This window comes from Gopherus flavomarginatus, chromosome 1 (assembly GCF_025201925.1).
Source record: "Gopherus flavomarginatus isolate rGopFla2 chromosome 1, rGopFla2.mat.asm, whole genome shotgun sequence".
Lineage (NCBI taxonomy): Eukaryota > Metazoa > Chordata > Testudines > Testudinidae > Gopherus > Gopherus flavomarginatus.
In genome coordinates this window covers 232,835,395-232,853,183 of record NC_066617.1, presented here as the reverse complement: position 1 = coordinate 232,853,183, position 17,789 = coordinate 232,835,395, and the positions used below count along the sequence as shown (strand labels likewise).

Genomic DNA, 17,789 nt, shown 5'->3' with positions numbered 1-17,789 from the left:
TGGATCTGGAAGGAAAGATGCCCTTCCCTCAAAAAGCACAGCAGCCCTCTTCACCCACTTTGCACCTTACCAGATAGGCCGTGAGCGGGCCAAGGGTTCCTGTGAAGCCCTCATATAAACCCATATGCACTTTTCACAACATATCTAAGTTAAAGCTGCACCAGGGTAAGGTGCAGCCTTCCCTAGCAAACAGAGAAAGCAAGGGAAGGTTTACCACCCTTGGGCATTGAATAAGTGTTATACAGCTGGGGAAGGATGTAAAAAAGATTTTTATCACAGAGTTTATATGAGAAGATAAAAGTTTATTCTGTCAACCAAGAGAGATCCTAGCAAAAACACTAATTCCCAACATTTCATAGTCGATCGCTAACATACATACCATGACAAAATTAAAGTACACCAAATGCAGGATTACATTTCACAACCCCAGCTTATTTTTTTCCCTGTGTACAAGCTTGTTAGTTCAATTACATCGGTAATGAGTCTTGGAGTCTAGAAGCTTTTAATTTTAAGGAGTTCAATCTTACCACTTCATGTTATGCATGTTATATTCAGTTAGAATGAAAAATAAAGTACTTTTGAAGCTGTAACATTAAGTGATAAGAACAAGGAAATTCAAAGTTAAATCTGAAATTTGCTCTGGTCTACCAGAATATAGCAAAGGGCAGAGAGATTAATGTGGTTTATTATATGCCACACATGCTACAACGGCTAGACCAGTGGTCCCTAACCTTTTTGGCTGGCGGGTGCCAGCCGAAGGAACACTGCGGTGGTGGAGCACTCGCGAAAATGCTGCCGAATTTCGGCGGCATTTCGGCGGCGACACCTCTCGATCACACCGCTTGCCGTCGACAAGTGACGTCATCGAGAGGCGCCCCCGCCGAAATTCGGGGGCGACGCCTCTCGATGACATCACTTGTCCGCAACAAGCGTCGTTATCAAGAGGTATCCCCGCCGAAATGCCGCTGAAATTTGGCAGCATTTCGGAGGGTGCCCTCCCGGGGGCCAGGGCGCAGGTGCATTAAGATGCCCCCGCGGGTGCCATGGCACCCGCAGGCACCGCATTGCGGACCACTGGGCTAGACCATATAGGCAAGTACAGGACATAGCTAGAGCAAATTAAACGGTTGGAACTTCAGCCTCAGCCTTCTCTACCCCAAAAACGGGTCACCCATGTTTATGACAGTTAAGTCACTAATATGTTTCTTTGGAACCACTTATAATGTAGCATGGAAATACTGCATATTACAGAGAGGCCATTTAATCATCATATTCGTCACACAACTCTTTCTACAGAAAAATGTCTGAAGTCAGTATTACTTTGATTGGGTGAAGATTTGTTTTGGTGCAAACTAAGTATACAATAGTGACACACAGCTGCTTTACAGAAGGATTTTCAGGATTACATATCCAGAGTACTCACTTTTCAACATTAAGGGCACAATTCTGTCTCCTTTATTCATAGTGAGTATTGCTTACTCATTGAGTTCACAAGTCAATGGAATTATTAGTTGAGTAAGACACTACTCAGTGTGACTGAAGGGTGACAGAACTGCAACCTAACCCTCTCCGCTGGTTTAATATTCCTTTTTTTTAATGTATCAAATCAATTAGACATTTTTGCTACCATGCTAAACAACTGTATAATAAAAATGGCCAAAATTTCTTTTTTAATGTTTTCATATAAGTTTGCTTCTGGATTGAAATTCTGCCTGCCAAGTTTCAGAGTGGAATAAAAAATTCCTGCCTTATTATAAAGCTTTCAAAGAGCTTTCAAATGGCTGTGCTATAGTAATTTAGTATTTTGTACCTTTGCCAATTGACTGCAGGATCCCCAAATCAAGGATGAGGGTTCAGAATTCACAACACTTCAAGTTGTACTGTGTTAAAATGGATCTCAAGGCTACTATATTAAAAATAATAAATAAGTGGATCATCTGTAGAGATTTTTGTGTTGCTGAACAGTCTTCTGAGCTCACTAAGTGCAAACAAATGCTATTTCATTTCCTGCAAGCATGGTCAAGGCACACCAACATTAAATTAATGAAAATATACATTTTAAAAAGAAGTAAAATTTCACTATCCCTACAGTACAAATCAATACTTCAGCACATCCCTGTGGAGATGCTATAGATTCTGAAAACTCTGGTAGACAGATTAAAAAGAAGAGGGGGAGTGTGCTTGGCAGGAGGGGAAAGGAGAACAAATGATGACCCCTGATTCATTCATTGAGCTGTGTAGCCTGATTGGGCACCCACAGCTGCAGCGCTCGACTGCTAGTACAGAAGATGATACAGCTCACAGTTTCAGGGGGATAACAGGCCAGTACTTGGGCTGCTTTTTATCACAGTTCCTATCAAAGGCAAGTTGCATGGCAGTCTCCATGGCTTGGATTTTGGCAGCACCCACACCATAGAGTTTCTTCATTTCAGCCATACGTCTCTCCCCGGGTCTTTCTGCAGGGGGTTGTACCGAACGTCGTGTTGTTAGGTGCAGGTCATGATCAGCTTCAACATACATGTCCTGGTGCTCGGCTTCTAGCTGCTGCTGCTTTCCTAGGCAAAAAAGAACCCCGAGAGACTTAATATTTTATTAGGATACCACCAGTCATGCTTTAGCTCTGCTGAAATCTCATCAGTTTGTTATTTTGTAAGTGAATACAGAGTCAAATGCACGCAGGGCCCACAGTTAGACCTGAAGCACACGGTCACTCAAAGTGTGGCTTATTGTTATATTCACAAAGCAAATTTCACATTATATATCATGCTGCATGATGTAAGACCACCACTGAATCGCATAACTAAAAATTAAAAAGAGAACAAAGTAGTTGACTTGAATCTTGAAGTTGTTGAGAATCTTGCATTTATAAAAAACAAAACTGAATCAGCTTTGTCTCATCTCTCCCTTACACATTCACCGTCCTATCAAGGTGGAAAACCCAATGCTGGAAGTAATTACTTTGCAGCTGTGATGAGATGATACACAAAACAGTGTAACTTTAGTTGAACCATAGCCAATTGTATCCAGCTACATTTTCTACATGAAAAGAAGGAACAAGCCAGTATGTCATGCAAGTGCCAGCCATTAAGCGTATTGTGGGAAATACAGCTGTCAGAGCCATGTTTACACTCTTGCACCAAGTTCATTCCTTACTTGAGTTTTACAAAGCACACACAGACAATATTCTCATTATTTTCTGTTTTAAAAACCCAGCAGCATATCAAAGTATTGAAGTGAAGTTACAGTAATTCAGACAGGTAAAACAGTTCTATTTGTCCTTGGAAATAAATTAAAACTCATCTGGCAGTAATATCTGGATGATTCCCCATCCCCAGCTCAGCTCCATACAGTCAACTATAGGCTAATTGAAAAACCATCACTGCAGCAAGAAGATTAATTATGTTGTTAAAACAACAGGTCCAACATTGTGGCACGACTCCTAGAAGATATACTCTGCTAGGTGCTGCATATTTCCAACAACCATTGCAAACAACAACACACAGGGGTGCTGGAACAATTTGTATAGTGGGGGTGCTGAGAGCCATTGAACCAAACTGTAAACTCTGTATATAATGGAAACCACTTCATGCCAGAGGGTGCTGCAGCACTCCCAGCACCATTAGTTCCAACACCTAAGATGTGAAAGATGTTGAGTACTCATCTCTCAACAAGGCTCCTAGTTAATAACTTATTTTGGTTTACTCATTATGGGAAGAAAAGACAAGAAATGTGTTTTTGTTTTGGTATTTAAAACAGCAAAAGTGCTTACAGGTCAAAATGTATTAAACACACACAAGACTCAGTCTGTGGAGCTATGGAGAATGCATTTTTATCAACACTAACCCTGAGATTTCTCTCTAGTGAAACACAGAACATCTGCAAACCTGAAACCAAAGCTAAGTATCTTGATATATCTGTCTTGGAACATCTGCAGTTTATTTTTATGCTGGAAAGTAGTGTGTAGAGCAGCCAACTGACAGTCTGTCAGCCTCACTAAACACATCATTCCTCATACCCAGAAAACAGATATTTTGAACAGTATAATATGAAACTTCAACTCTGGCGTCTGTTTCTTTGCTGGAGAGACAGAAAGCTTTGCCTTGCCATTTTAAAGGTTACTGTATTTGTCCATATTTCTGTGGCAGATGTAAGGGGGAGTTTGTGGGACTATGAGCACACCCGTTCTATCTAGATGCTCCCTTTACTATTATTTTGTTTTAAAAGGCATGTCTCCAAAGGGAAGAACATTCTTCTGCCAATACCCCTGAGGAAACACACAGATGAGGGTCTATATGGAAACCTATAAGGCAGGGGTCAGCAACCTTCGGCACGTGGCCCATCAGGGTAATTCGCTGGTGGGCCACGAGACATTTTGTTTATGTTGTGTCAAGTATCAGGAGGTAGCTGTGTTAGTCTGTATCCACAAAAACAACAAGGAGTCCGGTGGCACCTTAAAGACTAACAGATTTATTTGGGCATAAGCTTTTGTGGGTAAAAAAACTCACTTCTTCAGAAAGCTTATGCCCAAATTAATCTGTTAGTTTTTAAGGTGCCACCGTACTCCTTGTTGTTTTTGTTTACGCTGACTGTCCACAGGCTGTTGCCTGCAGCCCACGCTGCTTTCCACAACTTCCATTGGCCGGGAACGGCAAACTGCGGTCACTGGGAGCTGTGGGGGGAGGGACATGCCTCTGGACAGTCAACATAAGCAAAATGTCTTGCAGCCACCAGCTGATTCCCTGATGGGCTCCGTGCTGAAGGTTGTTGACCCCTGCTATAAGGAATAATCTTTGATCCTAATCCCAAAATAAATCAATGCACTGCTACAGTATATGTTTTATTTTGTATTTATAAACGTACACTGCTACCTCGATACAACACGAATTCGGCTAGAATGCGGTAAAACTGTGCTCCAGGGGGGCGGGGATGCGCACTCTGGTGCATCAAAGCAAGTTCAATATAACGCGGTTTCACCTATAATGCGGTAAGATTTTTTGGCTCCCAAGGACAGCGTTATATCGAGGTAGAGGTGTATGTCCCTTGATTTTTGAACGGAGGTTTACCAACCTATTTATCATCCCATAGCTCTGGTGAAGAGATTCCCAAAATCACTACATCATATAGTTTCAGATATTTAAAGCCCAGAGCCAATGCTGTTTAATACTCTGCAGAAGGAGGTCGGACTCAGAGAACATGCTAAGGGACACACAGCTTTTCACTTCTATGACACTTGTTCAACTTCAACCCAGGACACTAGTGCTAAAAGGTATTACTAGCAGAGGTGTTTTGGGGCCTATGTGAAGTGTGTTTGTGGTCTGAAACCAGTTATTTGTGGTCACAAAAGCTACCATCATAATGGCCACTAACTACTACAGTTGTTGGAAATCTTGGGAAAAAGGCCAAGGAAGGAATGGGTATATAAACAGAAACATCTATAGCAGTAGTCTCTCCAGCAGAGTGGGGAAGTCTGACCCGTATTGCTCAGACTGCACTTGTTCTGTGGAAAAATGGCAGACTTTGTTCTCAGTAGGTATCAGTCTGGCTCTTTTCACAGGCACAAAAATAAAAAGAACCTGTGCAAGAAATGTGCAATTATCCTTGGATCAAAAGATTTGAAAATAAATAACTAGTAATGTACTGAATTTAAGAAAATGTTATAAACTGCATGCTCTTATAATGTATATAGGGCAAAGCAAAGAATCCAGCGCTCATCTGAAGCAAACACCAAAGTTAATCTATACATAAACTAGCACAGGGTTTCTCAAACAGGGGTTGCTGCTTGTGCAGGGAAAGCCTTGGAGGGCCAGGCCGGTGTGTTTACCTGCCCCATCTGCAGGTCCGGCTGATCACGGCTCCCATTGGCCGCGGATCGCTGCTCTGGGCTAATGGGAGCTGCTAGAAGCAGCGCAGGCCGAGGGATTTACTGGCCGCAGCTTCCAGCAGCTCCGATTGGCCCGGAGCAGCAATCCACTGCCAGTGGGAGCCGTGATCGGTCGAACCCGTGGACGAAGCAGGAACACACTGGCCTGGCCCGCCGGGGCTTTCCCTACACAAGTAGCGACCCCTGTTTGAGAAACCCTGAACTGGCAGGACTCAGTAGGAAAGTTATCCTCAACCTAGAGTACTAGAATCCCCCCGCACTCCCAAATCAGAGCCTCATGGCTAAAGGAACTGGAGCAAGGAATACCTTTGAAAAAACTATTTACACAATTCTGAGGGGACCCTCTTTCCACTCTCCATAGACTAAAATAAATATATCAAAGCTTCCTTTTAAAGCATGCAATTACTGGCAAGATTTTACTTTCTAATACAATTGTGGAACAATATTTTGCAAATGTTATAAGCCAGGCAACCACCTGTAGTGTCATCTGGTTACGCTACAAAGAATAAACACTGCTGACATTTTTATAATGCAGTTTCCTGGAATTCCCCCTCCCCCACCCCTAGAGTTACTTTTGTCTTAAAACCCATCTCTAGAATCAATATATCACAACTGAATACATTTCTGCTGTGAGATGATCCTCATCTGGAAAACAAACAAACCTGTCAGACCATTTTCCAGACATAGTGAAGAGGAGATTCCTTTCCAACTTCCAGGGTCCCAAATACATTTATTTAACTCACTTTCATCTGTACTGGGATACTACCAAGGTTTTCAGGCCTTCATTAATGTTCCACTAAAGCTTGATTTTGATTAGAAACACAGAGTGCAAAAATAATAATTAAAAAAAATCCTATAATGATGTCACCCTGGTAATCAGGCACCAAAGCAATCTCTTTTTGCCTACACTGCCTGCTACAAATAATCATCTTTAATTTGGTAATGCATTAGATGAGACAAAATCTGCACAAATAAAGACAATTGCAATTCTACTGACTGTCACTGGCAGGATCAGAATAAGCTGCTGTTAGTTCAATAAGGATTAAGCCCCCCCCCCCCCGCCAGGCCTGCAATTGGGGCTCCATGTGGACACAACAACCCTTCATGTGCTGGCCCTCCTCAAGACTTAAGCAATTTCCCCAGAGGCCCTTAGTAGCCCAGATGACTCTATTTATCCTCATTTTAAAAGAATAAATACTTTCTGTAATTTTGATCCATTTCACCCTTCATTATTTTGTAATATCTTCTAAGAAGCTTAAAGAGTAATCATCACAGAAGTCTACACTTTTTCCTCTTTTTAAAAAAAGATACACTTTTATTTGGAGAAAGCTCTGTAAGGAGAGACTTGTATCTTCTGAGCCTATGCAAAATGGCAACTCTTCTTATAAAGACTTCTCCATAACTCTTTGGGTGGAAACATTTTGCATTCTGCCATGTTTCTGGGTTATGGGCCATTCAAATGATATTCTGGTAACAGACCACGGTCCTGCTCTTCAAAAGTGGCAAATGGTTCTTCCTTTACTGTCTTCCATTTTCCATCTTAGATAGCAGATTATTCTTTACAAAAACATTTCACTTTCCTCAGTGTTTTTCTTATGCGATGTCTGACTAGTATTCCTGTTCAGTGTATTTGTCTGTTTATTACAAAGATAAATAATAGTCTCATTTCTGAGCTTCCTGATCCAATTCTAAATATAACCTAGACATGAGCAGCATGTCACAAATCTATCTGAAGAATTTAGGCATTCTCTTTTTCCACTAAGGTTTTTAGTTCCTAGTTCTGTTTCTGAAGGCTGTGCTAGAAGCAGTCCTCTGGTGTGCTAATCTTCTACCATATGCTGCTCCTCAGTTTGAGAGGCTGATTCTTCCACAGGTTTTGCTAGGGAGCAAAACTACAGCAAAGGTCCATGTGATCTTTCCTGAGCTGGCAGAAACAGGTTATTTTATCATTAAAAATATTAATTACTAACACCAGCTAAACCTTTGGGTAAAATAAATAAATACATTTGTATAAAAAACACAAAATAAACTTTAAAAACTGAGGGTTCTGTAACTGGGATGTCCAAGGTATTTAGCTTTAGCTCTTTAGAAATCCCAAGGAGCTTAAGAGTTGCACACAAGGCTGAAGCCTCAAGCTCTGCTCCTGCAGCAATGCAGAGCTTTGCAGGAATGGCGCATCAGTCAGTGGGAGCCTAGGTGATGCAACCAATTTTTGGGTAAACCCAAACACAAACAAATTGGGATTATGCAAAGATACAGTCTTATTTACGGGATATGGTTTCTTTGACACAGGTGAGCACAAAACAACGAAAAGTCCTGCTGCACATATGTACTAAATGAGAAAATATGATGCAGCGTGAGAAAGCCAGTTCTAGCTGTGAATTACCTTCAGTAGGCTGAATACATACTTAAAATTGCCATTAAATTCAAACTGGCTTTTGCTTGCAGAATGACAATATTAGGGCTACAACTGAAAACGTAATGAAACCCCTCCTCTCCCACTGAAACATGATCTCCGAGGGAGATCACATCACTCTTCAAACAGAAGAATTAGGACTTGTCTACACAGGGAAATTGACTGGCATAGCTATAGCAGAGTAACTATTCTGCTACAGCTCTCCTGGTATAACTCCCATGTGTGGACACTATTTTGGAATAAAAATTACTTTTTTCTGGAATAATTCCCCATGTAGGCAAGCGCTCAGTCACTCCCATGGCAGCCAACCACAAAATGGAACTAACGAAAAGATTATAAACCAGGCACCTTCATACAGAATAGTTCTAACTCACCTTCATCCCTACTAACCATTAGAATAAATATCCAACATTTTACCATGAGCTCATCTTAAATCTATGAACAACACAACTCTTACGAAAAAAAGTTTCACTGGATTTCAACATAAGAAATAGGAGCAGATGTATTTCATTGTCAGTCTTGCTGTCATCTGAAATCTCACTGGAGAAACAAGTAGGAAAGAGTCCAAAGAGTGCACTCCTCAGAACAGACATGGTTATAAAAGGCAATTTATTCCAGCAGACACAAAACAGATTTCCCAAATGAACAGATTTCCCAAATGAAATGTATTCAATTCAGCTCATTTCCTTTTGTTATAACAGACACTTTCTCCGCTTTTCTAGAGCTTTAGGAGAGGGAAACTGACAATTGCAGAAATAAGATGAAATCGCTACCAAGACACTGAGCAAATGTAAACTTAAAAATTTAAATATATAACAGAAACAAGGAACTGAAGTCAGAACTCTTGGGTTCCATTTCCAGATTTGCTGTAGAGTAGTTATAATGTTGGCAAGTTAGTTATCCACTCTGTGCCTCAGTCCATTGATCTATAAAATTAGTAGAATGTTTTCCTGCTTCACAGGGAATTTTAGAAGGATTAATGGTTACAAATTATTTTGAAATTTTTGGATTAAATGACTTGTAGAAGTGCAGAGTAACAGGAGATTAAAGAAATGAATTTCTCTTTTTACAAATGCCATTAGCAAGTAAGGACTCGGTTCTGATCTCACATACCTGCCCAAGGATCCAAGATCAGAAATGACTCAAGATTTACTGTTTAGATTGTTATCAATCAAACGTTCACACTAGCAACACTTTACATTTCTGCTGTCCAGGATCCGCAACTGAACTGCCAGTCAGCTGGATTATGTTTCCCCCTATTACCTTCTAGAGTTAACCGTTCTTAAAGAATCTCACCTATAACATGAACTCAAACAAGCATTACTACATTAGAAATCAGCTTGGCTGGCAGTACTTTGAGTGAAAGTCTGTTCTAGAAATTACAGACAGCTCTAACAGAATCCATGATCATCTCTCTGCCACACATGGACCAGTCCACACTGCATACATACTGGACTAAAGCATCCAGAGTCACTGAGGCATAGCCCATTTTAAAATGTTAAAGTGACCAGATCCAGGTCACATTATGCTGCACTATTCACCCAGTAAGATACACACACTATTGGAAGGGATAGCCAGAGTCTGTACGCTTAAGTCATGTGACAGAATTACAAAGTCAATGGGCTACTGGCCATTACTTTGAAATTAGCGCAGGATCAGGCTCTGGCAGCTGCTTCTAGTAAGGATCAAGTCTACAGCAATAAGATTAGATTCAGACCAGCTGATTGTGCACTCCTTCCCCTCCCCCCAAAACAATTCCAATCTGTCGCTGATGGCAACAATGCTGACAGCAGACAAAGACACCAGGGCTACGATAAACAGAGAGATTACTTAAATCTATATATAAACTATACCTACATATATGCCCACATAACTTTACACACAACAGGAGAGAGAATGTACTTTATTATATGCTCCATTACAAAAACAACTTGTATCAGCCTTCTAAAGAAATTCAGAATGCCCAAATCCAAAGGTGTTTTATTTTTAAATCTGTTTTGCCATTGTCAAAGATTACCATCTATGTTCTGAGTAGAGTTGTGAATAGAGATTAAGTACGTGTGCTATGAAATAAATGTTTCATACCTGTACAGAACACCACAGACAACTGAATAGTACTGAAATGTGAATTGAGTATAATCCAAACAGTATTTTGCCTGCATTACTTTCTAAAAAATTAATTCTCACAATAGCATATTAAATTGTTGAGCTATATTTCCCAACTCCAGCTACAGACAGGGATGCTGAAGTGAAGCTAGAATTATTGTATATTATATGAATGCAAATAAAATAATAAACAGTGGAAAAATGGTTACTCTTTGCTTCAGCAAAAACTCTCTTTTTCAAGTGTTTTCGGATAACATTTTGTAGCTGTCATGTTTAAAAAAAAAAGTTAAGAAACATAGAGGAACTATGCACTGATCTTTTAGTTAACTAGCAGTGATCCAAGTAACTGTTACTGCAGACACACAGAATAAAACAAATTACACTGATCAGGATTAAGCTGGCCTCAGAAAGTTTATATTAAAAAAAAAGAAGTCCACGTCTCTAGGCAACCAGGGCAAGTTTCCTAACCTGGCTTGTCCATCATCTCATAAGAAGCCTTTTGAAAGAGGGGTCATCACACTTTCCAGAGTGGCTCAGTTGATCAGAACTTTGGTAGCAAGGGATTTGGGATTTTTCCTTAGACTGTCTTCTGAATGTTCTTCCTATTTCCCTCTGCTGTTATATTATGCTAGCTGACCACCCAGCAACTTCACTTGTAATTGGTCAACAAGTTTGGCACTCTAAGCTACTATAAAACCAAGAGAAAACACCTGCATGCCAGGAAGCGAAAGTCCAGACCAGAGCATAAACTAAAACATGGTCTCCTAGTTCTGAAACTGTCTTTCACCTATCAGGGCATCTTAGTAAATGAAACTAAGATTTACAATGTCTACTAAACGAAGGTCACTTCCCTCCCTTGTAATTCTGTACTGAAAGCAAAATTATCAGCTCACTCAATCCATGTGTACCTCAACTGAGCAATGAGAGGGAATAGAAGCAGCACATTCTTTGATGAAAAGGCAGGGTGACAAGGTTGAACACCATGCAGTTGAGAGCCCTTGGGGAGGAGGAAAAATTATCGAAGACACCTTATGGAATCTTTCTTAAAAAAAGAGGAAAGCTCAACTATTTCAGTTTCCACCCCCACGTCCCCATATCAAATTCCAGCAATGCTCCTCGAACAAGGGATAAAACCTCATGGCCTCTGGTACAGAGTGCGGCTGACAGATGTATAAAATCAACATGGATACCTTTCTGGCATACTTACTATAAATAGATCATGAATCAAAGGTATCAATACTGAGGAAAAAAAACCAAATGACAAGAATCGAGAAAATTTATGGATTCCAGATGTGACTGGAGCTGCCTCCATCATCATCTGCTCTGATACCAGGCAATCATTCAGAGTCTGTTTCTGGACAGAGAGCCCAACTATTGCCTGTTTTAAAAGGGCAGCTGGCATCCTGCCCAGTGTTAAATTATTAACATTTCCTGCCAGGTGTGAGCTCAGTACCACCCTGAACTGACTTCAAAGGGGCTACTCTATTAAGGGCCCAAAAGCAAGCTATTCCGATGGGTAGGAAAGATAGAAAATGTGGCAAAAGATCACCATGGCTTAACCATGAGATCTTGCATGACCTACAAAATAAAAAGGAGTCATATAAAAAATGGAAACTAGGTCAGATTACAAAGGATGAATATAGGCAAACAACACAGGAATGCAGGGGCAAGATTAGAAAGGCAAAGGCACAAAATGAGCTCAAACTAGCTATGGGAATAAAGGGAAACAAGAAGACTTTTTATCAATACATTAGAAGCAAGAGGATGACCAAGGACCGGGTAGGCCCATTGCTCAGTGAGGAGGGAGAAACAGTAACAGGAAACTTGGAAATGGCACAGATGCTTAATGACGTCTTTGTTTCGGTCTTCACTGAGAAGTCTGAAGGAATGTCTAACATAGTGAATGCTTATGGAAAGGGGGTAGGTTTAGAAGATAAAATAAAAAAAGAGCAAGTTAAAAATCACTTAGAAAAGTTAGATGCCTGCAAGTCACCAGGGACTGATGAAATGCATCCTAGAATACTCAAGGAGTTAATAGAGGAGGTATCTGAGCCTCTAGCTATTATCTTTGGAAAGTCATGGGAGACGGGAGAGATTCCAGAAGACTGGAAAAGGGCAAATATAGTGCCCATCTATAAAAAAGGAAACAAAAACAACCCAGGAAACTACAGACCAGTTAGTTTAACTTCTGTGCCAGGGAAGATAACAGAGCAAGTAATTAAAGAAATCATCTGCAAACACTTGGAAGGTGGTAAGGTGACAGGGAATAGCCAGCATGGATTTGTAAAGAACAAATTGTGTCAAACCAATCTGATAGCTTTCTTTGATAGGATAACGAGTCTTGTGGATAAGGGAGAAGTGGTGGATGTGGTATACCTAGACTTTAGTAAGGCATTTGATACGGTCTCGCTTGATATCCTTATCGATAAACTAGGCAAATACAATTTAGATAGGGCTACTATAAGGTGGGTGCATAACTGGCTGTATAACCGTACTCAGAGAGTAGTTATTAATGGCTCCCAATCCTGCTGGAAAGGTATAACAAGTGGGGTTCCGCAAGGGTCTGTTTTGGGACCGGCTCTGTTCAGTATCTTCATCAACGACTTAGACGCTGGCATAGAAAGTACGCTTATTAAGTTTGCAGACGATACCAAACTGGGAGGGATTGCAACTGCTTTGGAGGACAGAGTCAAAATTCAAAATGATCTGGACAAATTGGAGAAATGGTCTGAGGTAAACCGGATGAAGTTCAATAAAGACAAATGCAAAGTGCTCCACTTAGGAAGGAACAATGAGTTTCACACATACAGAATGGGAAGAGACTGTCTAGAAAGGAGTATGGCAGAAAGATCTAGGGGTCATAGTGGACCACAAGATAAATATGAGTCAACAGTGTGATACTGTTGCAAAAAAAGCAAACGTGATTCTGGGATGCATTAACAGGTGTGTTGTAAACAAGACACAAGAAGTTATTCTTCCACTCTACTCTGCGCTGGTTAGGCCTCAACTGGAGTATTGTGTCCAGTTCTGGGCACTGCATTTCAAGAAAGATGTGGAGAAATTGGAGAGGGTCCAGAGAAGAGCAACAAGAATGATTAAAGGTCTTGAGAACATGACCTGTGAAGGAAGGCTGAAAGAACTGGGTTTATTTAGTTTGAAAAGAGAAGACTGAGAGGGGACATGATAGCAGTTTTCAGGTATCTAAAAGGGTGTCATCAGGAGGAGGGAGAAAACTTGTTCACCTTAGCCTCTAATGATAGAACAAGAAGCAATGGGCTTAAACTGCAGTAAGGGAGATTTAGGTTGGACATTAGGAAAAAGTTCCTAACTGTCAGGGTAGTTAAACACTGGAATAAATTGCCTAGGGAGGTTGTGGAATCTCCATCTCTGGAGATATTTAAGAGTAGATTAGATAAATGTCTATCAGGGATGGTCTAGACAGTATTTGGTCCTGCCATGAGGGCAGAGAACTGGACTCGATGACCTCTCGAAGTCCCTTCCAGTCCTAGAGTCTATGAATCTATGACTCTACTCATATGATCACATTTAGGCATGTTCTGAAGTGCCTTGGTGAATCAGGGCTTTTACCAACCAAGAAGCACAACAGTCCACCCCAAGTGGGCAGATTTGACTCTCTTAGAAATCCATCTTAGGGTACGTCTACACTACGGGATTATTCCGATTTTACATAAACCGGTTTTATAAAACAGATTGTATAAAGTCGAGTGCACGCAGCCACACTAAGCACATTAATTCGGCGGTGTGTGTCTATGGTCCGAGGTTAGCGTTGATTTCCGGAGCGTTGCACTGTGGGTAGCTATTCCATAGCTATCCCATAGTTCCCGCAGTCTCCCCCGCCCCTTAGAATTCTGGGTTGAGAGCCCAGCGACTGATGGGGCAAAAATTATTGTCGCGGGTGGTCCTGGGTAAATGTCGTCAGTAATTCCTTCCTCCGGGAAAGCAACGGCAGACAATCATTTCGCACCCTTTTTCCCTGGATTGCCCTGGCAGACACCATAGCACGGCAACCATGGAGCCTGTTCAGCTTTTTTTTTTTTTTTTTTTTTTTTTTTACAGTCACCGTATGTGTACTGGATGCCGCGGACAGAGGCGATACTCCAGCGCTACACTGCAGCATTCATTTGCTTTTGCATGATAGCAGAGATGGTTACCAGTCGTTCTGTACTGTCTGCTGCCAGTGTAATTTGGCAATGAGATGACAGTTATCTGTCCTTCTGTGCTGTCTGCTGCTATCATGGGTGCCCTTGGCTGAGATCGGCTGGGGGCGCAAAAGCAAAACTGGGAATGACTCCCAGAGTCAATCCCTCTTTTATGGTATCTAAAAATAGAGTCAGTCCTGCCTAGAATATGGGGCAAATGTACTAGAGAAGCAGTGTATCAGAGAGTACAGCTGCTCTGTGTCAGATCCCGCAGAAATGATGAGCTACATGCCATTCACGGGGGGTGCCCCTGCAACAACCCCACCCATTGCTTCCCTTCTCCCCCAACCTTCCTGGGCTACCGTGGCAGTGTCCCCCCCACTTGTGTCATGAAGTAATAAAGAATGCAGGAATAAGAAACAGAGTTTTTAGTGACATAAAATGAGGGGGAGGCAGCCTCCCGGTGCTATGATAGTCCAGGCAGGACATTAAGCAGTGTGGGGGAGAGGAGCCCAGCATCCCACTGCTATGATAGTCCAGGCAGTACAGAATCTTTTCTTTTCACATGAAAGGGAGGGGGCTGATTGAAGCTCAGCCCCAAGTTGCTATGATGAAGACGGTTACCAGCCGTTCCGTACCATCTACTGGGAATGACCAGGAGTCATTTCTATTTTCACCCAGGCACCCCCGGCCAGCCTCACCTAAAGCCAGCCAGGAGCACTCACGGGTTGATAAAAAGGACGGTTACCAGTCCTACTGCACCGTCTGCCACCGGGGAGGGGAGAGGAGCGGATACTGCTCTTCACTGCTGCAACATCGCGTCTACCAGCAGCACTCAGTAGACATAGGGTGACATTGAAAGAAGTCAAGAAAGGATTTCTTTCCCTTTTCTTTCACGTGGTGGTGGGGGAGTAAATTGACAAGCTATTCCCTGAACCACGCCGGACAATGTGTTTGAACCTACAGGCACTGGGAGCTCAGCCAAGAATGCAAATACTTTTCGAAGACTGCTGGGGACTGTGGGATAGCTGAAGTCCTCAGTACCCCCTCCCTCTCTCCATGAGTGTCCATTTGAGTCTCTGGCTTCTCATTACGCTTGTCACGCGGCACTGTGTAGCCTGTAGATTTTTTTTTCAAACGCTTTGGCATTTCGTCTTCTGTAACGGAGCTTTGATAGAATAGATTTGTCTCCCCATACAGCAATCAGATTCAGTATCTCCCATACGGTCCATGCTGGAGCTCTTTTTGGATTTGGGACTGCATTGCCACCCGTGCTGATCAGAGCTCCACGCTGGGCAAACAGGAAATGAAAATCAAAATTTCGCGGGGCTTTTCCTGTTTACCTGCCACTGCAGCCGAGCTGAGACTGCTGTCCAGAGCGGTCACAGTGGTGCACTGTGGGATACCGCCAGGAGGCCAATACCGTCAATTTGCAGCCACACTAACCCTAATCCGATATGGTAATACCGATTTTAGCGCTACTCCTCTCGTCGAGGAGGAGTACAGAAACCGATTTAAAGAGCCCTTTATATCGATATAAAGGGCCTCGTGGTGTGGATGGGTACAGCGTTAAATCGGTTTAAACGCGTAGTGTAGACCCAGGCCTTAGCGAGAAAGTCCACAAAGGATGAGAAGGCACTTAACACCTACTGCCCTGATACTGTCTCCCCCAACGTGCTCTGGTTATAACAAATTTTCCTTCTTTGCAGTTAAAAAAAAAAAAAAAAGTCCTTCACAATGAAAACCCCCACTGAACAGTTCCACAGGGGTAGACTTCACCGACGCTGTGGCAAGAGAAGAAAATGATTTCTTAACTACACTGCACCACAGCTCTGGCATAGGAATGTGAAAACAATCACACCTGATGAGGCGTCGAGCAAATCTACCACTGGTGCTCTAATCTCCTCCACATCTTTGTCTCCAGCTGCTGAAAATGAAAGCAATCTGCAAGAACTATGCAGTGGGAAAAAATATCAGGCAGTTGGTGTATTGATACTTGGGGACAACAGTGTTAAAATTAGAGTCCCAAACACACTTTGAGAACCTAAATTCTGTAGTTGACTCTCCTGATTTCACTGTCAAAGTAGTGAAAATCTGTCAAAGTAGTGGCAAGAATTTTCTGGTGCTGTGACATTTCTGCAGTAGCTCCAAGGAGGTTTTTACTGAATTAAATATGAGCAATCACAGAATCAGTAGAGTGCTCACTATGTTAATTACTCTACTATTAATTTCAATACAAATCTCAGTTCAAAATTTATTTTTCATTTTATGCTTCTGCTGTATTTTCAACATGTTGCAGAATTTTATATCGACAACAAATACTTTAAAAAATCAGGGGAGACTTTGGCAGTGGCGCAAGCGATTTTTGGCACTTAGGAGCCAAATGAGAATTGTGGAACAGAGGTGGGGATGCACCAATCTATTTTCGGTACTTTATATAGCCCCCATCTCTGTAGTATTTGAATACTTCACAGTCACTAATATACGTATCTTCAGAACAACCCGATGAAGCAGAGGAGTGCTATTATCTCCATTTAGCAGGCACAGAAGGACTAAGGCTATGGCTACATGAGAGAGCTTGCAGCTTCGCAGCTGCACTGATGCACACGCACGACCGTAAGCTCTCTAGTGTAGCTGCTCTAAGCCAATGGGAGAGAGCTCTTCTAGTAGCTTACTTATGCCAGCTCACGTGAGCAGCACTAGTTATGTCGGCAGAACTCACTAGGTTGGTGGGAGAGCACTGTCCACACCAGTGCTTTAGTTGGCATAAGTTATGCCACTCAGGGGGGTGTCCGTAGTGTAGCCATTGCCTAAGTGACTTTCACAAAGTCACCCTGAATGTGCGTAGCAAAGCAGAGAATTGAACCCAGTCTTTCAAATCTGAGGCAAGCAGCACCTTAACCATCAGAGCATCCTTACTCTCTGCCCTTCTCTTTCACTCTCTCTTTCGAACAGATCAGAAGATGACAATTTCGGAAGCGGGTGGGAGCAGAAGCCCTTGACTTCTCAGCTCCATTTCCCCGGACTGCCTCTAACAACAATGCATAAGAGCGTTGTTATCTAGATTGGGATGCTTTGCTAACATGTTCAGAGAAATAATGTAAGATGCTGACATTTAAATGGCCATTATTAAGTTTGGGCATTAACACATATTAAAGTGAATGGAAGCACTTCACACCTCTCAGAGCTAGGCATTTGGAAGGGTTTCTTTGGAACTATAAGGACT

General features: G+C 42.0%; 1 protein-coding gene across 1 annotated transcript in view; it reads right to left on the bottom strand.

Annotated features, from left to right (window-relative positions):
* Positions 1-281: 281 nt before the first annotated feature.
* The window catches only part of GEMIN8 (gem nuclear organelle associated protein 8), a 44,599-nt gene continuing 27,091 nt past the window's right edge, over positions 282-17,789 (bottom strand). Inside the window, exon 4 of the mRNA XM_050964637.1 lies at positions 282-2,555. Coding sequence (XP_050820594.1) covers positions 2,299-2,555 — 257 coding nt within the window. The 3' untranslated portion in view covers positions 282-2,298. The remainder of the gene's footprint in view (positions 2,556-17,789) is intronic.